Consider the following 24705-nt stretch of genomic DNA (forward strand, 5'->3'; position numbering starts at 1 on the left):
CCGCCCCTGACCCCCACCCTTTCGTGGGCCACGAAGTAGGGGAGCGGCTCCTCCTCCGCGCTCCCCTGGGAATGCGGCGGCGGTTGCGGGGCGGGGGCGGGGGCTGCTCGCAGGGGGCCACATGCACCCGACCCGGCCAATCCCAAAGTCGCAGTCTTCTCTCCCCGCCCTCCGCCCCCATCCGAGTCGTTGCCCTCCGCTCCTTAGAAACTGGCGGGACCTCGGGCTCGTCGGGGAAGACAGAGCTGCCCACAGCGGTCCAGGGTGAAAGGAAGTGGGACCGCATGAGCGCAGGACAGGACCACGTGCGAGCTAGGGGTGGCAGCGAAAGGCGGTTGAGGAGTAATTTGGGGGAGGGGGTATACGTGCCGCGGGTTGGGGGCGCTCAGCCTGGCTGGGAACTGCCTCTCGAAGTGCAGCGAATCACGCACTCACACACAATTGTTCCTCCCCACACGCTCCCTCGGAGCGAGGGGTGGGGGCCGAGTGCGCGCTCCAATCTCAGACGTCTCCAACCCCAACAACGCGCCCGCTTGCCAGCTCCCGGCGGCTGCTGAGCGGGCAGAGTGAAGAAACCGAGACCAGAAAGGGGCACCTTAGGACCCGGGAATGCCGCGGGCATGTTAGGAGTTCCCTGGCCCTGCCACCCTGGAAAGAGCTAGGGATCTACGCAAGCTCCCTGCCCCTTGCTTCTCCCTTGAGCACAAAGCCACCCCCAGGCCACAGGATTCTGGCCCTGACCACTGGCAGACCTCTAAGGAGAAGAGGCGAGCTCGAGTTCCATTTTCCATAAGATGCGTAGAGGAACCACAGCATCTCCTCTCCCTCCTGCCAACAGGCCCCACTCGGTCCTGGAGGAGGAGGGATGATACACAGGCCTGGGTGTGGGTGGTGGGGAGGGAGTGAGTAAGGTTGGAATGGATATTTGTAAAGTAAGGAGTGAAGCAGGTATCAGCTGCAGAATTTACTGAGTCTTTTCATGAGCCTTTTGTTGCTGGCAGCGGAAAAGAGAGAGGCATAAACTCGATTCTAGATGGAAGACACTTCCCCCCTCCTAAGAAGACAACACTAGGACATAAAAAGTGAAGGTTGTCACCTGAGGGGTGAATACATCTGCTAAATACAGACCAACACAGTCCTTTGATGAAAAGATGGAGTTGTGGGGAGGAGAGGACTCTGGAGCCTTTTAAAGATAGGACTTCAAGGATGTGTGGGGTCTGGCGGCTGAAGAAAGAAGGAAGGAATTTCAGACGGGTCCTGGAGGCAAAGGCTTGGAAGCAGGATAAACCTTCAGGAGACGCTGTTAAGGGCTCCTATAAGGGGTCCCTTCCTATCAGAGACAGAAAATAAGGGAAGAATGATGGTGTTCTCGGCCTGGGCAGATGCTTTGCAGTAGGAGATGCCTGGGGAAAGGTACTGGGCACAGATGGGCAGGGTAAAGTGGGCTCATGGCCCTGCACCCTGAGCCCCTTGCCTCTCTCCAGTTCCCAAACTCCAGGGATGTCTACCTTGAATTTGGCACCCAGGACCTGGAGCCGAGGCTCCCACTCCCCTCTGTCATGTGAGGAGCATGTGATGTGTAACTGCACCCACTGCAAAGCCCTTGGTCAGGGCTCTGCCAATTTTCTTCCCTGGTGTCACAGAAAGGCCACAGATCGGACCTCAGAGTTAAGTCCCATCTTGAAGGCATTTACTAGCAGTGTGGCTCCCAGCCTGCATATTCTCATCTGCAAAATGAGACTGATAAATACCAGCCCTGCCTGCTTCACACAGGATCAAGTCAGAGAGTGTCAGGGAAAGAGTTGCAAAGTTATTTCATTTTTTTGTTTTGTTTTGTTCTAGAGCTGCATAGTTATTTCGAGTGCAGTCCTCAAAGCTGCTCCCGCCCCCAGAGCTAGGGCCCCCTTCTGGGGTGGCCCCAGGAATGGGCAGAGACTGTCCACCCCCGGTAATTGGACAGGAATGCTCTCCTCTTTACTCAGCAGAAGGCTTTTCTTCCCTTTATGACTCAATTTCTCTTTTCAGCAGTGTGAGGAAAATTGCTTTCTTCCCTTCTATTTCCAAGGTCAGGGTAGGGAGGACATCTGGAAACTGTGTGTGACAAGTCAAGCCTTGCACCCCCCAAGTGAAGGAGAGAAGCAGCAGAAACCCAGAATGGGCACTTTCTTGGTCCTGAAGAGCCCCTCCTCCCTGAGACAACTCAGCTTCATTTCTGTCCCTATTCCCCCATGGTGGATTGAGACAGTTCCAGGGAGGAAGACTTGGGTCAGAAAGTGCTGTGCTGGGTACCCTTTAGAAGGAGCAGTTGGCTCCCATGGCAGGAAGTGGGGTGGTGCCAAGTGTTGGGCCCTGGAGCCTTTGCTCTGACTTCCCTATGGGCTCAGTATGTTCTGAACAGAAAAGAAATGGCAAAGCTGAAAAAAAAAGCTGAGACTTTGCTGCAGAGCACAGAGGCACCAACAGCCGGAATTAGAAGCTGTCGCTTAGAGAGCTGAAGGCTGACAGGAGATGGAGCCCAGGCAGCAGGGGGCAGATAGGCTCATCCTACTCCCCTCCCCTCCCGTTCCACCTGCTGGGCCTGTCCCTCAGCAGGCCCCAGGCTGGCAAAAGTGCTCCCTCCCCGAGATGCCTCATTGTGGTCTGTCACTCTGTCTGCAACTAACTCCCTCCCGGGCCCCTTCTTTCCTCCAGTGTCACCAGCCCCCTCACCATGTCACGTTGCACCAGCTAGGCAGGGTTGGGCCTGGTGGCACGTGTCTAGGAGATCCAGAGGGCTGCTCAGGGGATGCAGGGGGCGGGTGAGTCAGCAGGGGACTGGAGTCTGAGTCAGCAAAGGGACTGGGAAAGGGGTAAGGACCCTTCTCTTTGTGCAAAAGGTGAAACTGAGGCATGACGGGTGGAGAGGGAACCTTGCCCCTGTCCCATGCATTCATAGCCGGGGTGGAACTCAGGTGTTCTTCATCTGCCCCAGTGCCCAAAGGGAGGACATCAACTCTTCCTCTGTACATCCCCTGCAGCCAGAGACTAATTCATCTCCAGGGCTCAGAGATGATATTTGTCCGAGGGACACCTTGCCTTTTTGGGAGGAAAGCAGGGGTGTGGGTATCCAGGCCTGGCCACATGGGAAGGCCCCAGTCTGCTGTGCAGAAACCTCTCCAGGGACAGGATTGCATTGCCTTCCCCATTCCTGGGCTACCCAGCTCCAGACGGGGAGCCCAGAGACTGCGTGGTCCAGCCTAGGGGTGAGGGAAAGGCAGCTTTTCCTTCTCCTAAACAGTCATCAGCAAAATGGGGGCTGCCCAGTGGGTTCCACTGGGCTCTGGCTCTGGCTCATGTGCAGGTGCCTGGGTCAGTGAGTTCCTCTAGGCCTGAATTTTCACCTTTACAGTCCAGTGCCCAGCAGAAGGGTTGAAAACAGGGCACTGCCCTGGGGTGTAGGTGTTCTGCCCCAGTGTGTCCAGTCTGTAGTGATGCAGGGAGCAGGCCGATCAATGCCAGGCCTTAGTCCAGTAAATGATCAGGCCCCCTAGCCTCACCCTACAGCCAGGGCCTAGTAGAATCCCAGAGGTCAGACTCCCAGAGGGATGCAATGGCAGGGTGGGGACAGGTGGATCTATTTTCTTTCCAAAGAAACAGGTGTTCCCAGCTAATGGCATCTGCTGTAACTCTCTAATAAGAAAACAACCTCCTCCTGGAATCAACCCTCCTCTGGCTCTCCTAAGCCAGTGCCTGTCCCTATTTGGGATTTGGGATCATGCCATCGGTACAGTGAGTGGCTGCCCATAAGCCCCTCTAAAGCAAGTTTTGAGGCCAACCATAGCTGCCACAGGGGCCTGAGCATCCAGACATTCTGTCTTCCTAAAGGGGCGCAGGTGGCCTAAGCGTGGCTTTCCCCCCAAAATAGGGGACATCTTTGCACTCAGCTCTTCCACTCCAGCCCTGAGACAGTGGAGACAATGAAGGGCCACATCTGTGTGGGGGCAAAGAAGGGGTGACATAATTTTCCAGTGGTTGTGGCATCAGGGCCAGCAGAAGGGGAAGTGAGTCCTCTTCAAGCCCAGAAGCAGGGCCATTTCACCGGGCTCTGGAAGGGATCTCACCCTGGGTTTAGCTCCCAAGGTATTTTTTCCCCAGCCCCCTTCATTTCAGGGGCACTCCACTCCCCTGCCCCCCATTTCCTACCTGTAGAATAGAGACCAGGCTTAAGAACGAACACTGGGACGAGGTTCTTTAATAGGAGTAGGAAGGAGGAAAAATAAATAAACCTCATAAATTCAGGAGAGCAAATGATGCTGACCTTGTCTGAGCCTGAGAGGGGTGCATGCTAGGAGCTGCCTGCCCCCAAGCCTAGGAAGAAGGGTGAGCCAGGTTCGGGGTGGGAGAGCACCCAAGAGGCCACTGCCCCTAGTGACTCAGCTGAGCAGGGCCGAGGCAGCTTTTCCATTTGAGCCTTCTGTCCCAGGGGGAGGGGAGGGCCATCAGCCAGGGATGCTGGGAGTGGCCATCCCCAGGGAGCTGTGAGGTAGTGCCAGGCTCTGCCTCAAGGAGCTGACAAGGCCAACTCAGGCCAGGCCTGATGGGGCCTGGAAGCCCGGCAGAGCTGCTAACATTGGGGCAGGAGGGTTTGGGGCTAGAGTGGAGGTTGCAGGTGGGTGGGTGCAACCCTCCAGGTGAGGAAACTGAGCCTAGAGTAGGGTACGGCTGGGTGCTCACTAGGAAAGGCAGAGTGGGGCCAGGATCCCACCTCCTGCCTCCCAGTCCATAGTCTTTTGCTCTCAACAAATCTATGACACTTATCTAGAAATGGGGGGGTAGGAAGTCAGCTTGAGAAGACTTCTGGGCCCCAGAGATTCTCGGTCCTGCCCTGAGGGTCCCTGGGTCCTGTCTCCACCTCTGGCCTGGCTGTTGAGGAGGGGGCTGCAGCATCCAAGGCAGGCAGCCGCAGGTTCCCACAGCCTCAGAAGGCTGGGGCTCCTTTCTCCTGGGGTGGGGGCGGGAATGGAGCCACATCCCAGAGAAGGGGCTGAACATCCTTGCTGAATGTCCCGTGGGATGGGGGCATCAGAGGCGGCTCTCTTGGGCATCTGCCTTTGCTACAAGCGGGTCATGCTCACACAGTTCTCTGGGGGACTCGCAGGCCCTCTCAGGCTTGTCTTTGGCCTCAGAGGGGAAGTGGGTCCTGAGGCAGGACCTCACAGACTCCTTTGCCTCTGCCTCCAGACCCTTCATCCTGGCCTCGTACTCTGCCAGTGCCTCCTTCTGGAACTGTGGAGACAGCAAGGACCCCTGCCTGGCTCAGGAGGGGCCCCTTGTCCACCCTCGCTCCCTGGACAATGGGAAAAGGAGATGCCCAATATCTTTGTTCATAGCTCCCAGGAGACAGAGGTGAGAGGCGGGGTAGGGGAGTGGTGGAGCCTATGAGAGGCTTCTCAAGAAAGGGGATGCCAACCAGGCAGAGATCTGCAGAGCTGCCTCATTTGAAAGGGCCTCAGGACCCCATAGTGAAGGATGATGGTCTCCTTCCCCTACCCTGACTGGCAGCTCCCTGGGGCAGGGCCCCTTTACACCCCGGAGCCCATCAGGTCTGCAGGGGCCCCAGTAGTGACCCTGTTACCTGCTTTTCCATCTCCCGTATCTGTTCCAGGCAGGCTGCCTGCTTCTCCTCCAGCTTCTCCTGGTGCCTCTCCAAGCTCTCCGTCATCTGGGTGGGAGTGGATGGCAGGGAATCAGGACAGCAAAGACAGGCAAGCTGGGTCGGAATCCAGCTGTAATCCCAGCTAACTAGTTGTAAGACTTCGGGCAAATTCCTTAACATGTAGGTGGTTTTAAAAATTTGTAAGATTTTTAAATCTTCCCTCCCAAAGCACTGGGATTACAGGTGTGAGCGACCGCACACGGCTTAAAAAAAAATTGTAAGATAAGGATAGCAGCACCTGTCTCACTGGACTGTAAAAGACTACGCGAGACAGCTCATGCGAGGCATCTGGCAGAGTGCCTGGCACAGGTCAGGACCCAGGAGGTGGGAGCTCTGTTCTGTAGTTAATGATCCCCAGGGGAGCTTCAGGTCCATTCTGTCTTCCAACTCCTTGGCATGTCAGGAAGTCTCACTCCCTCTTCATCCCCCAATCCTCGCTGATCCCAGCCTCCCCTGGCCCTGATATGGGCCAGTTAGTGCGTATCATTTCCATACATGGGGTACCCCTTCATGCTGGTACCTCAGAACCCCAGGATGTCCTCTCCCATCCCAGCAGCATGGACAGCACTGGACAGTGCATCTTCTAAGGGCAAAGTCAGGACCTGGGGCCACCCCTTCCCACCCTGAAGAGAGAGAGTGTGTGTGTGTTCGTGTGTGTGTTTAGGAAGGACAGAGCCTTACACACCTGCTTGATCACCCGTACTACTTCCTGGATGTGGGAGTTGTTAATCTCTCTCTTCAACCTGTTGGTGTAATTGGAGTTTTAGAAAAGGGAGAAAACCCCTAGGGAGAGCTGGGTAAGATGAAATCTCCTCAGGGTGTAGGCAAATGAGATATCCAACATAGGGCAGGAACCAGCTGGGGGCAGGCATGGGGACCCAAGGAATATGTCGGGGCCATTGGGAGTCCTGGGACTTCTGAGGGAACCATTTCCCCAGCAAAACATACTGTTCTTCAAGGCTTCCATGGGAAGCCCATGCAGGAAACAGTGCCACCACAGTGGACAGGCTGCGGTCCCAAGGCCTCAGCTCCTTCCCTGCAAGCTTGGCTGCCTCCAGGGCTCTGCTCATGTACTGTTGGCCTCCATGTTTTGTCTAAGGAGGACACTCTCTGATCAAAGGCGACAGAGGACAGAGGTGGGATCAGCTTTTTGGAGAGCCAGGGGACAGGTGCATCTTTGGGAAGTGAGTCAGGATCCACTTGTAGAGAGGCCCCTTTCCACCTGAAGTGGGGTCTGCCCAGCCCTGGGCCTCCCCTCCAGAGCTCACCTCTCCTGGGCCATCTTGTCTGTGGTGGTTTTGGTCATGGCCTGGATCTGCTCCAGTCTCTTGGTCTCCAGCTTTTTCTTCATCTCTTTGGTGTCGCTGCAGAAAGACAGGAATGAAGAAGCTGTTTCCTATGGCCCAAGCCCTTGCTGGGAGGCGAGGCAGGCGTGGGAGGGTCGTACATCTCCGACGTCTCCTTCAGGGCCTTCAGCTCTGCCACCTGTTTCTCTCTGGCCAGCTCCATCATTTTGGAGATTTGCTGCGGGGAGAGGAAGTAGCAGCTTGGCAAGAAGTCCTTTGTTGTGCAGACGGAGTTGGGGTGGGGGTTGGTTGGGGTGGGGGTCGGCGGGGTGGATGGGGTTGTCGCTCTGCCCGTCCCGGCCACCTCGGCCATTTGCTGCTCCTTGCGCTTCAGAACGCACTCGTACTGCTCCTCGCCCAGCCGCAGCAGCTCCAGCTCCAGCCTGTCCTTCAGCTCCCGCACCCGCGCCTCCACGCCCTCAGGGCCCTTGCCCGGCGCAGCTCCGGTGCTCTCCCCGCAGGGCAGGCTCCTGGGGAGGGGGCCACGTGGGGACAGGGCCTACGATCCTCCGCCGCCAGTTCTGCGGAGGGCAGGGCGCCGCCACGGCCCTTACCTCTTCTTGTGAGAGCCCTTGCCCGGGCCGAGCTTGCAGGCGCCGCCACCACCCGCGCCCGGCGGCCCCAGCTCGGCCAGCTGCGCCGCGCCCCGCTGCAGCAGCTCCTCCCAGCGCCGCGTGCCGCGCCGCTCCAACTCCTGCAGCTCCTTCTCGTGCCGCCGCTGCAGCTTCACGACGCCCTTCAGCTCCCGGAGCTCCTCCAGGCTGGCGGTCCGCGGCTCTGCGGAGGCCGGGGTGAGGCGCGCCACCGACCAGGCCTCCCTGCCCGTCCCGGACCAGCCCCAGGCTCATCCCAGAGATCACCGGGCTCAGCAGGCCTTACCCGCAGCTGCTTTCATGGCCTCCTCCCTGGCCCCACCCTGGCTGCTGCAAACGCCACGGGCTGGGCTGGCAGGTGTTTTGGGGGCCCCCTTGGCTCCGTTCGCCTCCCGCACCGCGCCCCTCAGGAGTCGCAGTTGTGCCCCCTGCCCCTCACTTTCCTGGCACTGAGGCACTGAGATTTCAGACACAGCCCTCCCCTCCCCAGGTGAGAGTTTTTAAAGGGAAGTGCCTGCGGGTGCAGAGGTGGAGGTCTTCCCAGTAGGTGTACAGACCGAAGCTCATACCTGCTGACCCATTGGTCGTTGGGGCCAACGCCCCATTGACCTGGCTGGCAACTGGACTCGCCAGTGGGAAGGGCTTCTGTGTAGGGGTGTAGGGAGAGCAGGTTAGGAAGGTGGCTCAACAGCCCTCTCTCCCCGAGTCCTGGTCCTCCCCGTATCCTCTCCCACAGATAGGCCCAAGCTCTGGTGAGCCCCTGGCAGCAGTGCAGGCAACACAGACCTCAGGCAGACCTCCCATGGCCTCCTTGAGCTTCACGGACTTCTTGTCATGGGCATTGAAGTACTTGATGGGATTGGCGAGGGCCACAGTGAGATCTGGGTGGGTGCACAGGACATTACAGTGTGGTGTATATGGAGATGGGCTTTTAAGCCTCTCCTGTCCTCACCCATTCCAGGATGCCCCAACTGGATCCCACCCTACTCTGGAGGCTGGCTTGATGAGGAGGAAGGGGGACAGACAGCCTGGGGCTCCCGGCACACCATGGGCTCCTACCTGCCCAGGCACCAGGTACGTAGTCCTTCATCTCCAGATAGACGAAGAGTGCAGGCATGGTCAGGGGCATGTTGCTCTCGCTGCGCAGGCACAGGTGGTGGTACCCTGTCGGACAGCACAGGGTAGGTAGTAGGCCAGAGCCTGCTCCTGCCAGTGCTGCTCATGGACACTGGCTGTGTGACTTCAGCCAGGTTACTTTAACTCTTTGAGACTTTCCTCATCTGTGAAGAGGGGCTAAGTGTCTACTCGTGTGGTTATTGAGGGGATGAAGTGAGAATGTGTTATAAGCCCTTAGCACATTTTAAATGCCCGTAAGTGTCAGCTACTTGAGAAACTGCCCCAGGTGTTTCAGAAAATTACAGCAATTCTGTTAGGTGGCAGAGTTCCCGCCTCTGTCAGGTTCCTGGAGAGGTACTGTGCCTGCCCTACTCCTTACAATGTGAGGGCTTAGGTAAGGCCTCACTCCAGGCCCCCTCCCAGAAGCTGCCCCACCCTATGCACAGGCTCCTGCTGCTGATCTTGGAACAGTGAAGAGGGACCCCTCTCCTTACCAGAATTTAGGGCATTGATGGGGATGATACGGTGTCCAAGAAACTTGCTGCCTTCCTCCATCACAGCCACCCTGAGAGAGGCCAGCTCAGGCATCAAGATCTGGGGAGCGTTGGGGACATGACAGGCTGGGAGGGGAGAGAGGAGCCAAGCTTCCCCCTTCCCTGGCTCCAGAAGTCTCAGCATCAGTGTGAGAACATGGTGAGTGTCACCAGATTTGGTGAGGACAGACAGAGGGCACATTCTAGGCCAAATACAAAGACATCCCCGCAGCTCATGCCGTGGCTGGTTCCATACACGGAAGGAGGGTTGGATATGCAGCCCAGGGCTGAGGGGACCTGGTGCAGACAGCCCTTGGCAGCTTTGCCAATGGGTATCCACTGGGGCAAAAGACCCCCATGATCCCGTGAGATTCTCAACCCTGGGTTCACATTTCTGCCTGTAATCCTCACACACACACACACACACACACACACACACACACACTGCCTACCAAGTAAACTTCTGTAAACTTGGGTTTTGCACTCTTGAAACAGGAGGGCCCAGGGTGAGGGTTGGGAAGAGGAGGAGGAAGGTCAAGGAGCTGCCTTGTTTAACTTCCTCTTGTCTGTAAGTAGAGGCCAAGAACTAGACAGACTCTGCCCTGCCATGCCCTAGCCCCACCTTCTCAAAGACAAAGGGCTCCTCCTTCCAGACAGGATTGATGGAGTTGGTACTGGGTGACAGCTTAGTTCGATAGCGCCTCTTGGGGTCCCCAGGAAGGCCAAACAGCTCCACTTCCACATAGGTGCGCACACTGCGTTCTGACAGGAACTGCCCAGAGATTACCTGGGAGTAGGGGTCCAGGGGAGCCAGCATCAAATTCCCTACCCAGGCTCTTCCCCAAGCATCTGGGGCCCCTGGCTCCCTAGAGCTGAAGCATTCATTCTTGGGTGTTATGAAAAACCCCATTCAGCTCTGGCCACGAGTAGAGGCTGTGTAGCCCACGGGTTACAGCTAAGCTCTGAGGACCAGGGTGCTTCCAGCATGAAGGGAAGAGGCAGGCCTGTCACCTCCCTCCCCAGCCAAGGAGGGAACAACGCCTTCCCCCAGGACCTGGGGCTCTGGCTGCCCCACTCTGCCCACTCTTCCTCCCCTCCCCCACCACAGCCTCAGCCCTTCCCGTTGGTTTCCATGGGGACCAAGTGGCAGCCTCCAGTGCTGAGGAGGAGGCAGTTTCCAAGGCAACTTGCTACTGCAGGAACTGGCTGGGGCTGAAATTTCCAGGATATCGGGGAGGGGGTTGGGAGTGGAGGGAGGAGTGGGCTCCTGTGCCCTTCTACTCAAGACCTCAGCCTCCCAGCCATGTGTCTGCCCCAGGGCCTTGCCGTGATGGAAAGGGTGGTGGCCACCACCACATCAATGCGGTCCACTGAGAAGGGGTTGAACTGCTTGTCCGGCCGGCGCATGAACTCGTGCTTGAGGAGGTAGCCGCTCTGCCCGTTGAACTCAAACACTGCCATGTTCTGCTGCATGGGCAAGTCTAGAGGAACAAGGACACTCAGGGAGGAAGGCCTGGCCCTGGGGCTATGCTCAGTCCCCATTTCCTCCGTTCCCAGCCTTTGCTGTCTGGTGAATGGGGGAGGTTGGGTGGACTCAGAGGATGAGGGCTTCTCCTGCCCCAGTCTGCTTCCTTGGGGTGTCTCCTCTCTCAGGCAGGGTTCACAGCCTGGAGGTACCAGGGAGCAAAGCCACAGCCAGGCCAAGTGCCTGTGGTGGGAGCTGGGGCAGCCAGGGCAGGCGGCCCACAGACACCTGGGTGGCGCTGCCGGAACCCATGCCGGCACCTGGCATCTTCACATGCATCACGTATGTGTAGGCACACAGGCATGGGCTGATGCATTTCTGCCCCCACATGCTCACACACCTGGGCATGCCCCAGAGTCTAAACAAACAGCAGGACTCCCCAGTCTGTTCCAGAGACCCCTCAGGGATGTAAAGATCAGGGGGCACAGGGACCAGGGAAGGATTCTTAGGGGCCTGAGAGTGCCCTCACCCATCGTCTGGAAGTTGAGGGCAACCATTTGACATCCAGCATTCCAGAACATCTGGGGCATGTAGTTGGAGGAGTCCATGCGGGTTCCCTTGGGGTAAATGCGGCTCATCTGGCGCTTGTTGTAGCTGTCCCTGAGTATAGGACCCAGGCCCAAGGCCATCTGCATCAGGAGGACCTAACACCTACCCTGGGGGCCCTGTCCCCAGGCCTTCCCCTAGCTCCCCACCCCAGCCAGGGACCCTGGCCACTGAAGACTCAAGGATACTCCACAAACTGCACTGAGGCCTTGGACAGCAGGTCATATGCCTTGAGCTCTGTGAAGGACGAGATGACATAACTTCGGTTCTTTTCTGTATAGGGGAGAAAGGGAGGGGAGGAGTCCTATCAGGCGGTCCCTTCCCTCAGTCTTGGCCTCCCCTCTGGGACAGCTCCCTCTGGCATAGAGATGCCTCCAACCCAGCATTTCCACTGAGGCCTGAGGTTTAGGGGCCAACCTCTGAGAGAAATGTATGGATGGCAGTGCCTGCTGGGGGTGAGGGGTGTTCTCCGTGTGCATGCACAGGGGTGTGGTGTGTGCCATGGATGTGCAGAGTAAGGCCCACATGCCATAGATGGGCACAGAGGGCATGGGGAGCATGCCAAGCTGAGCCCAGGAGGTCAGTAACATGCTGTGCACACATGAAATGTGAACACATGCTTTGGGAGTGAGGTGTGTAAGCTATGGCTGAATGCATCCAAAGAGAGGGGCACACTAAGGGTAGTACACACCATGAGTGTGCCCAGGTGGGGGTGCAGGCTGTGGGTTCAGGAATGAGAAGTCAGTGCTACAGAAATCCAACTGTGCACAGAGGAAACAGAGGTGCTCATGTACAGGACGTGCACAGATGGTGAGAGGAACGTAGTGTGCTTGTGTCCAGAGAAGATAAAGGTAAATAGCCAGGGTATGCACAAAACGGGGAGGGTGTGAGGGGGCGGTGTGCTCTGGTGGCTTTCTCTGCCTCCACTCCCTCTCAGGAAGTCTCATGTCCCAGGACCAGGGCTTCTGGGCTTGGGCCAGCCCACAGCACAGTTCAGCCCTGGAAACCGCAGAGCCTGCAGGCAGCCGCAGGAGCCCCAGCCCATCCTGGCCAAGGTGACCTGTCATAATGACCAGCCTGTCACCAACATACTCCAGAGCATTCTGTTTGGTGCCAAGTTCCTCACTAGAGAAACTGGGAGCCACTGCCACTTAAACAAGCCCTTTGCCTGACTCCGTGGCTGGGTATTTATAGGCAAGGCCCAAGTCCAAAGAAGGGGGAGATCCCCCTCCTCTTACCAACCCATCAAGCAGTTCAGTCTCGACACAGCTTTCTCCTGAGGCTAGCCTGACCTCCACTCACCACCACCACCCGTGCTAACTTACGGGCAGAGAACTCAAAGGAGATGAACTTGGTGGGCTGAATGTAATTGACTAGGCTGGACATCTCTTCGTAAGCCGTCACCTCCAGGCCTGCTGTGCCCTAAGGAGGAGAGGGGAGGGCAAAGAAAAGGAGGATGGTGCAGAGCCCAGGAATGTGGCCCAAGGCCCCCACTTAGGGGGTTCTGTGGTGGAGGATGACAAGGGGGCCTCAGGGCTACCCACACACACCTCATCCGACTGCATCTTCTTCATCTCTTCTTCATCCAGGCTTCCCGACTCCTCCTCCTCTTCCTCTTCTACCTCCTCCTCCTCCAGCTCAGTCCCTTCCTCACCAGCCCACACTGCCACACACAGCTCTGTCGGCACTGGCTCCTGCGTGGCTCCTCCAGGTCCAGCCCCTCTCCTGTTCCAGATGCTCCTACTAACCCCGCCACAGTCCTCCCAGACTCACCTGTGCCCTCGCCTGCAGGGGCATTGGGTGGGCTGCTGCCCTCAGCTTCCCCACCAGGCTCCTTACTGGAGGAGGTAGGGCCAGAAAACTGGTTCTTCTTGTTCTTGATGAGGATCTTGCCCCTGAGATCCTCAGGGCTGGGCAGGGGGACGCCTGGTTTCAGCTATGGAGTGGAGAGCAAGTCAGCACCAGCTCATCTTCATGGTGTGGCCTGAGCTCCGTAATACCAAGCATGCTCCCCCTGCACTCTCCACTCCTCTTGACCCGCCTCTCACTACTTCTCCTCATCCCTATTTTCACCCAGATAAATCCAGCTTATCCCTTGGGGTAAATCGACCCATTGGGCACTTGTTGTAGCTGTCCCTGACTATAGGACCCTGGCCCAAGGCCATCTGCACCAGGAGGATCTAACAGCCTACCCTGGGGGCCCTGTCCATCACTTCCTCCAGGAAGCCTTCCCTCATCCCCAAAGACCAGATCAGAACTCCCCAGGTGCTCCCATAACAACCACTGGGTTGTAACGGCCTGGTTACTTATCTGTCTCTTCACTAGAGGGTAACACACCTGAGGGCAGGGACTGTGTCTTTGTCACTAGCATACCCCAAAGCCCAGCACAGTGCCAGACACATGGTAGGTGACAGGATCCCAGACCCACATCCAACCAAGTGAACCCCAGCATCCTCTGGGAGTGTCTCCCTCCCTAACCTGGTGCCCACCCTGCCTCAGGTTCCCAGGCACCAGGCCCGAATGTCCCACAGTGAAGTCCACTCACGGGGAACTTTTCCAGGGGCTCTGTGAGCAGCATGTCCCCAAAGATCATCCGGCAGTACTCGGCCATCTTAGCCTGCTGGCGGGGTCTGCAGGGAGCAAAAGTGGGGGTGGGGTTCAGCCGCTCAACCCCAACCTGATTATGCATCCTTTTGTGCCCTTGATGACCCAGATCAGGGGCCCAGGAGGTCAGGGAGGCAAGAACTCAAGCAGGAGAACGTGGGGCCTTAGGGAGATTGTACTGAGACATGGGAGAAGCTGTAGGCAATGGCTAGAGGCTGGGGCAGTTGGGGGCTGGACAGTTGCAGACAGGAGATGGGGGACTGGGTGAGAATGTGGCTGAATGGGCCTGGATACGCACGAGTCCACATGGTTCTCAAACGACAGGATGATGGGATAGGGGGACGTCTTAAAGGCACTTTCTGCAATAGCCTCAATTGCTTCCTGGAGGAGAAGGGGACTCCATGAACAGAAGGTCAGCATTCTGACTGCCTGTCCCATGAAGGCACTTTTCCCCCCTGCCCAGTTTCAATACCTACATATAACTGGAGGGGCCCCCAATCCTTCTGGTCCCCACACTGGTCTGAGGCCTTCCAGCCATTCCTCCTCTGTAGCTTCACCCTCCCACCCCTCAAAGCTTCTGGCCCAGAACCCTTCCCTACTGCCACTGCTGCCAGCCTCTGCACCCTGGGTCTTACCTTGAAGAAGATGTCTGTGGTCATGGTGAAGCCATGGGTGATAATGGGCTCCTCGTCAGGGGGTTTCCCCTTCCAGCAGTCTAGCTCCACGCAACGGCAGCCAGACAGCAGCACCTGGCGGTACATCTCAGCAGAGGAGAGGCCTGAGAACTGGCCGGCTGAGCAGGAGGATGGGGAGGAGGTGAGGGCATCACTCACAGGCAGCCCAGCTCACCCCCACCCCACTCCATCACAGTCTGTGTTATTGTCAGGGCCAGCAGCATGTTGGCGACACCTGCGAAAGCAGAGGTCGGCACCGAGGTTATCGGGGCCCACCTGTCAGGTAGGTGTTGTGGGAGGAGTTGATGAAGTAATGATTGAGCGGCTGTGCCATGTCGTGGTGGAGCAGCAGCTTGTCGTGGGCCAGCACACTGTTCTCTGGCCCACAGAGAAACCAGACCATGCCCTCAGGTGACAGCTGGCCTGGGACAGGAGATAGCTGTCAGGATTGCAGCCCTGCTGCCCAGGCAGGACAGGACCACAGGGGACGAGGGCTTCCCTCAGTCCTCACCCCTCTGCACATTGATGCCGCTGGGCTCATACTTGTCGATGAGACCCTGCACCTGGTCGGGCCGTGCTGGCGGGAACAGCAGGGAGTTAAGCCGGGAGTCCCGCTGTTTCTGGTTGATGAATTTGGTCAGGTGCTCCTTTGTCATGTAGGGTTTAGCCTTCGCATGGCTGCAGGCCAGAGAGGAGAGCACAGGTCCATATTCCTTGGGCCTGGAGGCTTAAACAACCCCCTTGTCCAGTGAAGCCTCCTGATTCCCGGCATGGCAGGTGGGAGGAGAGGATTGTTAGCCACCACCCTTCTCCCATGACCAGCACAACCCAAGACACTTACTAAGAAGTGAAGATCTCATCTATTTCTGGCCGAGGACACAGGCTCATGAGGAAACTCTTGTAGACAGTTTCAGGGAAGTCCTCAGGATTGATGGCGTCATTCTGGAGGAATAATCACCTTATTGCCCCTGCCCTCATCTTCTCAGAGCTAAGAACTGCAAACTTGGCCCAGTCTGGTCAAGGGGACCTGGTCAGAAGGCAGGCTCAAGGCAGACAGAAGAGCTTCAAGGACACCCGAGCACCCACTTCTCAAGTTTCTGGTTGCTGAGCAGAGAGCATGCTTAGCTGGTTTGCTCTGACCCTGACTTTATACAGTGGCTAGTCCCTTGGCTGGGGCAGGATCAGAACTAAGTTTGGCCAGAATGAAGTAGTAAAGAGGTCAGAAGAAGTGGTGCTGCTTGCCAGGGTGGTGGGCTGTCTTTTTTAAACGGAGGACAAATTTTCAAAAAGGAGCAATTTGAATATAAACATAAATGCACCTAACAACAGAACCCCATAATGCAAGAAGCAAAAACTGATAGAACTGAAAGGAAGACAATTCGACGATAATATGTGGAGACACCAGAAGCACAAGGACAAAGAAAGATTGTCACTTTCATCAGAAAGCCAAAAGATAACCCACAGAATGAGAGAAAATATTTGCAAATCAGATATCTGATAAGAGATAAGTCAATAAAAAGACAACTCAATGGAAAGATGCACAATGGATTTGAAAGGATATTTCTCCAAAGAAGATATGTAAGTGCCCAATAAACACACGAAAAGTTGCTCGATATCATTAGCAATTAGAGAAATGCAAATCAAAACCACAATGAGATACCACTCCCACTAGGACAGCTAAAATAAAAGGCAATCACAAGTGTTAAGGCGATATGGTAAAATTAAAACCCCATCCCACACAGCACTTTGGGAGGCCGAGGCAGGTGGATCACCTGAGGTCAGGAGTTCAAGACCACCCTGGCCAACATGGTGAAACCCCATCTCTACTAAAAATACAAAAATTAGCCCGGTGTGGTGGCGCATGCCTGTAATCCCAGCTACTTGGGAGACTGAGGCAGGAGAATCACTTGAACCTGGGAGGCAGAGGTTGCAGTGAGCCGAGATTGCACCACTGCACTCCAGCCCGGGCAACACAGCAAGACTCTGCCTTATAAGTAAATAAATAAATCCCCATATGATACTGTGACTTTAGAAAACAGTTTGGCAGTTTTTCAAAATGTTAAATATAGTGTGACCACATAATCCAACAATTCCACCCCTGGTGGAAGAGAATTGAAAACATGTTTACACAAAATCATATACATGAATATTCATAACCAAAAAGTGCAAAAAACCCAAACATCTACCAACTGATGAAAAGATGAATGAAATGTGGAATATCCATACAATGGAATATTATTAGGCGATAAAAAGGAATGAAGTACTAATACATGCTACAACATGGACAGACCTTGAAAACATTATGACAAATGCATGGGCCTGACATCGAAGAGCACATATTTATGGTTTCATTTACTTTACCACCAGAATAGGCAAATCTCTAGAAACAGAAACAGGAAGTACATCCGTGGTATTCAGGGATTCTGCACCTTTGCCTTACTTCAACCCAAACAACCATTAGATGTCTTTCAGGATCACATTGGAAGGCCGACATCAGTCTTAGTTTGGAGCAGAGGTCTGAGCAGGAGAGTCTAACTGGATCTCCCCGAACCTATCGCTGCTTCTGGAGCTGCAGCTCCAAGCAAAGTTGGGTCACAGTAGCCTCGACTGAGACACAAAGAAAGCAGATAGATAAGGAGGACTTAGCCAAGGTGGGAGCTCAGGTGGCAGGAGAAAGGGAGGGTTGATGTGTGCTGACCGCAGCGGTGCTGGCTATAGGGGAGCAGCAGGAGCCCGTTCCTACCCCGCCCCAACCCCACACTTGGATCCCTGTGACTGATGGCATCAAGGAGTCACCAACTCTGCAGAGCTGTGACTGGGGTAAATGCTCCTTCTGGGATTCATATGGGCAGGTGATCAATGGGGGTCTTGGTTTTATTTATAGTGTTCCCAATTCTTACCAGGAGAAAATACTCCCTGGGGTACAGGTTGGGACCCACACAAGAGCACTGGCCAAGCAGGGACAGGGGCTGAGATCTGCTCCCATGGCCAGGCTTGAACCCTGGCTCAGGGTCATATCAGCCCAGAGGGCTCCTTTTGTAATTCACGTAAGGTGCCTCATGGGGTGACCCTGCTTACAACTTATAATCAAAAATTAATTAGTTAACTAGAAAGGCAGGAAAAAATGCTTTTCTGTACTGAGCAGAAATCTGCATCTTGGCAGCTTCCACCTTTGGTTCAGTTCCTCTCCCCTTACACCCCACAGACTTCCAGACCCCTGCAGACTGCCGCCTGCCACTGCCGACCTTATCTCGCTCCTCCAGGCTGAAAACATTCATGCTCAGCTCCCATTCCCAAGACTAGACTGGGAATGCACGCCGTTTCTGCTGCCTGCCCTGAAGAGTCCATCAACCACAGCCCAGCGCCCCCACCACCCAGGGTAGGGAGTACAGACAAACCTGCTTGGATCCCAGTGTCTCAACCCCTTGCCCTGGCTCCACCTTCATGCCTAGCATCAATAACTCAGTAACCAGCAGCTCCAGGGTTGACTGGCTCTCCAGGCTCTTGGCTGGGGCTGTGATGTCATCTCTGCTCCCCCACCCTCCATTCCCAGTCAAGTTGCTTTCTGGTGGGGACAAGAATACTGGGGGATGGGCTGGGGTGCAGATCCACTCACCTTGCCTTTGGGGAGGTGGCAGGCACTGAGAGCAGCTTCCACCCGCTTGCGGTCCGCAGGAAACATCTGGAAAAAGCTGAAGGGGCAGAGAAAGGCACCAGGCAGAGAGAGGAGTCAGGCCTGGAGAAGAAAGGCTTTTGGAGCCCCTGGAAGCATGTGGGGGGCTAGGGGGCTCACTTCTTCACAGGAATCTTCCCTTCAGAGTTGAGCTGCATCTTGAGCTTCACAAGGCTGGGGGGCAGAAAGCAGTCCATCAAGGCCTAGGGCTGGCACACTCAGCACCAGGGCTCAGGCCTTGCAGGGGGCACTTACATCTTGTCCAGGAAGGTGCTGCGGGGGGCGTTGGCTGTTAGTGGATGCTTGACTAAGGCCAGTACGTCCTCAGCCCAGACCTGCAGGACCACAGAGAGCAGCGGTCAGGCCCCTGAGCATCCCCGCCCAGGCCTGTGTCTCTCAGGAAGTCCCAGGCTATCCCAGGGGCCCAGACCAGGCCCCGTGCTCCCAGGCACACCTTGCCCACATTCTCCTTGTAGGAAACGAAGTTGTGGAAGGTGAGGTCCACCATGTCCGGGCCGGACACCACTGTGAGTGCCTTCAGCAGGAAGCTGTTGTCAGGAAAGTCCATGTTGAAGACGTCCCGGAGCTTCTGGCTCTGCAGCACGTGGTGACATGGTTAGGATGGAGGTGTGCTCCCTCCCTGCCCAGCATGGCTCTCCCTGGCCCTCCCCTCAGCCACTTGGGCAGAATCCCATTCCCATCCCAGAACCACAGGCCTTAGCATCTTCCTGTCCCTGACTCCAGCAGCTGGAGTGGGACGAAGAGGCCCTGAGGAAAAGGTAAGCCAAGGTGGCAGAGCGGGGCCTGGGAGTCCTGTGTGTTGGCTGCCACTTTTGTTTGAAGATGGACTCTTAACTCCCAGTCTCAGGGAATCCTGCTTCCCACCAATCCCTTCTTCCAATTTTCCTACCAGCATTAGGCAAATATAGGCAAACTAGTCCAGGGGTGGGGGGTGTAAGCCACCCCCTCTCAGACAAGCTGGGGTACTTTAGGGGCAGGAGCTGACCCCTCCTTCGAGATCCTTGCCATCTCAGTTCACTGGGGCCGGTTCTGAAGCTCAGAGCCCAGGCGAGCCCAGGAACAGCTGCTCCCCTTCCTTGGCTTTGGGCCAGGGTCCTTGCTGCCCAGCCCAGGAACCATTCCCCGTGCTCCAAGAAGTCAGGCTTCCCACCCCGACAGGGACTCCTGCCCTTGGCCCATGGAGCTAGTAGCTGTGCTTGAGCCTGGGCATCTTACCCACCTACCTTGGGCATCTTGGCAAACTTCCCAAAGCGGGTGTCCCGGATGCTGGTGATATCCAGAAACTCCATCTCCTGGGGGTGGGGGGTCCCAGTGGGAGCAAAGAAAGGATATGAGACAAAAAGTCCAGGTCAAGAATGAGCAACAGGAAGAAGGGAGCTTCCACACCCTTCAAATCTTGGCCAACACCTCTCTCTGATGCCAGGGCTGCCCAGGGCCACCTGGACCCCACCTTCCCTTCCTATGGCCTGGGTTCTCTCTATTCATGGGGATCCTCCTCCCTTCCCCTCTTTCCATTCCTCCCTGGCACAGGAGCTGGGGTCTGCAGTGTCTTCTCCACCATCCTGGACCCTCCCCAGCTTCCCTTTCCCTTCGTCCCACCCAAAGGCTGGGGCCTCTCATCTCTCAGAGCCCCAAGCCAACCCACAGCCACAGGCAGAGCATCGGTCTTCAGCAGCAACGCTCTTTCCTGTTTCTCTCTCTCTCCCCAAAGGATGCTAAGGATGGAACATTCGAGTAGATACAGGTTGGAATAACTGAGTCCTCCTTTCCAGAGCAAACAGCCCCTGCCCACAGGAAAGCCCCTGGAGCCACCCTTCCAGGCCCTTCTGTACTCCCCACATCCATGCCTCCACCTTGGTGCTGCCAGGAGGCAGCCCGGCCTCAGTGGATAAGCAGGAGTCCAGAGCCATGGTACACAGGGGCTTTCTCACCTTACTTTGATATGTCCAGTATAAGTAGTAGCCCTTAGGATCCACACGGAGGATAACCGGAGAGGCAACTGTAGTTTCCTGCAGAGAGAAGGAGCCAGCGCTCTGTTCTGAGACCTTGGCCCAAACCTCCCTGTCCAGGCCAGGGGCTTCAGAGCTCGTTATCTTCCCAGGAGGTGCCCATCCCAGTAAATCTGAAGCCATTTCCCTTGTTGTCTAGAGCTAAGCACGGGGAGAGAGAGGATTGGGGATGCCATTTCTGGAAGAGAAGGTTTTCTCCTCTAAAGCCCAAATTGATGTTTTCCCTCTAGACCCCAAACAGGACCTTGGCCCCTACCTCACTTCATAGAGAGAGACTCTCTACTACCACCCAGGAGAGCTTGGCACAGCGAGAGCCAAGAGCCCAAACTCCTGCACCAGCACCCAAGGCCCTGCACAATCCAGATGCAGCCTAACTTCCCGTGTGCCCCTTCTTCCCTCCATGGACACCTCTTACCCTGTCCATTCATTCGACTGTCCCATAAAGACACCAAGCCTTCCCCCTCCAAGCCTAAGTGCCCAAACCTCCTCTGCTTGAAATAACTTCAAGGACAGCCCGAGCCCTCCCCGCTTCTGAAAAGCCTTCCTGAAACATGATGTAGTAACCAGGGGATGCGGGTCACAGACCTGGAAGCCCACCTAGGAAATCCCTAGGGACTCGCAGACTGCAGGACAACAAGCCTATGCTGGACCATAAGCTTGGTGCTTGGCCCTTGAACGTGGTGTTTGCTGAATGAGCAAAGGAATGAATGAGTGAGTGAGTGAAGCCTAAAGTCCTGTTTCACTCACTCACAGAGCCCATAGGCTGCCTTTTATTTTAATGGTCTTTGTATGTGTATATAACAAGATACTAAAATTAAGGTTTCCAGCAAGGCATGATAGTTGCTGCATAAAAACAGACCAAATGCAGCATTTACAAAGTAAATGATCCAAAAAATGTTCTCAGATCGGGATGGTTAGAGTACAGGGGAAAGCAAAGATTTTGTGGGGAAGCCAATTTTGGGCAAGCTGTGTTGAGAGCTCCATTCCCTCACCTCCCCGGGGGAGAGTTGGGGTGCCCGATCCCCGACCTTAAGCCTAGTGAGGGGTTTCAACTCTACTTGGAGAGCTTTTGTGATTTTTTTTTTTAATTTTACTTTAAGTTCTGGGATACATGTGCAGAACGTGCAGGTTTATTACATAGGTATACACGTGCCATGTGGTTTATTGCACGTATCAACCTGTCATCTAGGTTTTAAGCCCCACATGCATTAGGTATTTGTCCTAATGCTCTCCCTCCTCTTGCTCCCCACCCTGAAACAGGCCCCAGTGATCCTTGAAGTTGTGGGCATAACAGACAGAAGTCGAACTCCGGCCCAGGAGAGTGAGTGGGCTACAGCGGGCTAACTGTGCGAGGCAGAGCAGGGGGTGCTGGCATGTCGGACCAGCCTGCACCCTTGGGACAGTGGATGCCTGAGTATTTGCTGGGGTCCAGGGTGGGCCCATGGGAGAATGGGGGCAAAGGGCCTAAAGCTGAAGACGTAGTTGTGAGTGACACCTAAAATAGAAATGCCGGGGGGACTTGAAGCAAGAGGTTCCCAGTTGAGGGGATAGGTCTCCCAAGAATCCTCAAAAATGTCCTCCAGAGAAAGAATAAGCTTTAAGCTTCTGCCAGACTCAGAAAGCATGAGCCAATTTATGATAGCACCTATTTAAATAGAACTTTGTTACCCCTTCCCAGCTCCCTCCCTGCAGCTCATCCCTAGAGGGGCCTTGAGCAGGACCAGCAGGGAATCCCACCAAAGTCCTTTCCATGGGGCCTGCTGCCTACCTGAAACCATTCCTAGAAGGGGGAGGGTAGATGTCAATGTGAATAAAGGTTGGAGTTTTGATTACAGCCAGTTGCTGACATCAGACTGGGTTTTGTGATGAAAAGTGACCACTGGACTGTGTTACCCAAGAGTAAATTTAATGTCTTGTGGCCTGGCAGTTTCTTTCCATGGCCAGGAGGAAAGCTTCTCCTACCCAATATATTGTAAAGGGGCCATGAGAGATGAAATAAAGTTGGGAATTACATGGAATTTACATCCTATGTATTCTGCTTATTCAGCAGGGCGCAACACACCCATGCCATCAGCTAACTGTGCTGAAAGCAGCCCAAAAGCAGAGCCCTGTCTCCCAGAAGCATGGGCCCTGTGGCTAGGCTTGGGTCATTCCTGCTTGTGCAGGTCAGGGTCCAGGGAACATCCAATGCCCTACCTTGGACAGGGGAAGGGAACAGCCAGGTACACAGGTGCCAGCTTAGCAAGAAGGACAAACAGTCTCCACTCGGCACCGTCCCCCACTCCACTGCCACCCTGTGACCCTCTCCCCAGTCAGGTTACACACACTGCCCAGAGGAACTGAGAAAGGCCACTTCGCTTTTCATTCTGAGCCACTTCCCTCATTCCACAGGCTCCTGAGGCATGTCACCTCCATGCCACTGCCATGCCACTAACCCCACATCACTCCTAGGGAAGCAGGAAGCATCTCACCACAGGGCCCCAACCCATAGTCATGGGCAGCGAGATACCCCAGCCTAGCCCAAACCCGAAGAGCCTAGACCCAGACCCCCTCATCCCACCACCCATCAGTTGGACTAGCCACGGCTAAGGGCCATCTTCCCTCCCCCACCGAGCCTTCATTTCCCTTCCTGGGACTGGCCCAGCACTCTAACTGTCAGACTGGGCCAGCCCAGCAGCCTCCCCTCCCTGAAGGAGGATCTCCATACTGTTCTCCGCAGCCTAAGAGAATCCCTGGCCTAAGGTAACATTTTCAGGGACCAGGAGAACCAGAGGCTGGGAGCAGCCCGTGTAGGAAGGAACAAACACAGCAGAGACAGAGCTGCAGGGTGCAACAGTGCCTTCCCCTTCCCAGCAGACACGGAGCAATGCTGAGCCCAGCAAGCAGGAGCAGAAGTCAATCAGTTCCTTCTCAGGCCCCTGGGAGCAGAAGCCTCTTAGGTCCAGGGGCCTTTTGTGGCTGCTCCCACAGCAGCTCAGGGGAGAGCAAGGCTACCCCAGATGGGACAGTGCCCAGTGGATGGAGTGAAGGAGCTGGGTCGCCAGAGCAAGAGCAAGGCTTCTGTGCTAGGAGCAGCGACAGGCTCACCTCCCCTCACCCTGCCTTAGCTCTGGGATGCACTTTCCTCCTGTTCTCTTGGGGTTTTGGAGGAGAAGAGACGCAGACCCAAAGAAACTACCTCCAGCGACCACCCAGGCAGCCCACCCACTTCTCACACCTAGACACCAAGGCTTCGCCCTGCAGCTGGGAAACACACCCTTAACCCCAGGTTTGTTTATCCAGGCAGCCGTGTCAGCCGCCTGGCCAAGCCACACAGGCGCCTGGGTCCTAGGAGACATAAACCAATCCTCCCACTGCCGCAAAGCCCCCTAGCAGCCCAGCCCCCACCACCCAGTGCCCCAAGTGCCCCAGCAGCCGAGGCCCCTGCCCCACTTACATCATCCCATTTGATGAAACGCTCCCCCTGGCTCAGATAGGCTTTCACCTTGGGGGGCAGCAGGACAGGATTCAGCAGAGACATGGTGCCAAGCGTTCCTCTTTCGAGAGACTGGGCAGACACAGGCAGGCAGAAGAAGGGCAGGAAGGAGGCCAGCCAGGAGGAGAGCCAAGCTGGGCTCACATGGCACCCGTCCCTGAGCTGCTCCAGAAGTCTAGGTGCTCTTATAGCCCCTGGGGTGGCCGGGGCTGAGCTCTAGCCAGAGGCCCATCTGCCTTGTAAATCAGCCTCCTCCCACCCGCCCAGCCTGCCGTGGGGGCCTGTGGTCTCTGCTTCTGGCCAAGGAGGCCGGCTCCTCTTCTGGAAGCCCCCGCCCCCACCCCCACCCTGTGCCTCTCAGCACTTCCTGCTCAGGGCTTCCTTCTCTGCGCTGCTCACAGCCAAGAGGTGGTCATGAGGCCCGGGCGCCTTGGAGCCAGGACCTCTCAGTCCCTGTGGTGGTCCCTGATCAGATTTGGCGCAGGAGTGCTGGAGGAGGACAACATGGAGACCTGGAGACTGACTGGGGAGACTGCTGCCCAGGCCTGGACTGAGGGGAGGGCACAGGGAGCTCACTAGGAGAAAGGACCTCTTTAGGGGCAGGGGCCAGAGCAGAGGGGTCTGACCCCAGAGGCAGGGACCACTGCAGAGGAGGGGGTCAGGTGGGGACAGGGCCTGGCTGGAATGGTGTGTTTTGAATAAGCAAAGTTTGCTGAACACCCGGCTCCTCTTTCTCAATGCTTCCTCACCATGTAAATGAGGTGCACGTGAGGCAAGGCAATCACTCCCCTCACCCACTTCACCAGACTCCCACCTCTGGGCCTCGGGAATGACTGGGGCCTGGGCCTCTACTAAGCAGCCCAGCTCCGCACAGCCCTGAACAGCGCCCCCCAAC

General features: G+C 56.1%; 1 protein-coding gene across 2 annotated transcripts; it reads right to left on the reverse strand.

Moving 5' to 3' along the window:
* Positions 1–4213: 4213 nt before the first annotated feature.
* On the reverse strand, positions 4214–24116 carry PLCB2 (phospholipase C beta 2). Of its 2 annotated transcripts, XM_012462511.2 has the most exons (31): positions 23772–24115; positions 20258–20335; positions 19550–19618; positions 18760–18900; positions 18561–18640; positions 18426–18479; positions 18249–18324; positions 15474–15574; positions 15144–15310; positions 14909–15055; positions 14594–14751; positions 14257–14339; positions 13900–13984; positions 13128–13290; positions 12905–13017; positions 12680–12776; positions 11543–11627; positions 11278–11402; positions 10610–10764; positions 9906–10070; positions 9245–9344; positions 8694–8798; positions 8421–8515; positions 8204–8279; positions 7596–7818; positions 7346–7511; positions 7143–7219; positions 6964–7059; positions 6381–6438; positions 5615–5701; positions 4214–5265 (listed from the first exon to the last, which is right to left on the reverse strand). In XM_012462511.2, the coding sequence occupies exons 1-31, from the start codon at positions 23853–23855 to the stop codon at positions 5062–5064; spliced, it is 3513 nt and encodes a 1170-aa protein (XP_012317934.1). In that variant the 5' UTR covers positions 23856–24115; the 3' UTR covers positions 4214–5061. The 2 variants fall into 2 exon arrangements, with proteins under 2 accessions (XP_012317934.1, XP_012317932.2); XM_012462509.2 differs by lacking the exons at positions 4214–5265; positions 5615–5701; positions 6381–6438; ... (2 more) ...; positions 7346–7511; positions 7596–7818 and having other exon boundaries at positions 7932–8279; positions 11278–11408; positions 23772–24116.
* Positions 24117–24705: the final 589 nt, after the last annotated feature.

This window comes from Aotus nancymaae, unplaced genomic scaffold (assembly GCF_030222135.1).
Source record: "Aotus nancymaae isolate 86718 unplaced genomic scaffold, 86718_ANA_hifiasm-v0.15.2.pri h1tg000011l, whole genome shotgun sequence".
In the NCBI taxonomy this organism is placed as follows: Eukaryota; Metazoa; Chordata; class Mammalia; order Primates; family Aotidae; genus Aotus; species Aotus nancymaae.

Coding starts and splice junctions, on each gene's coding strand:
- PLCB2 (XM_012462511.2), bottom strand. CDS start 23,855: ATGTCTCTGCTGAATCCTGTCCTGCTGCCCCCCAAGGTGAAAGCCTAT. Junction 18,325..18,425: donor GGGAAGATTCCTGTGAAGAA/GTGAGCCCCCTA, acceptor CTGCCCCTTCAG/CTTTTTCCAGATGTTTCCTG. Junction 10,765..11,277: donor CCTCAACTTCCAGACGATGG/GTGAGGGCACTC, acceptor TTGTTCCTCTAG/ACTTGCCCATGCAGCAGAAC.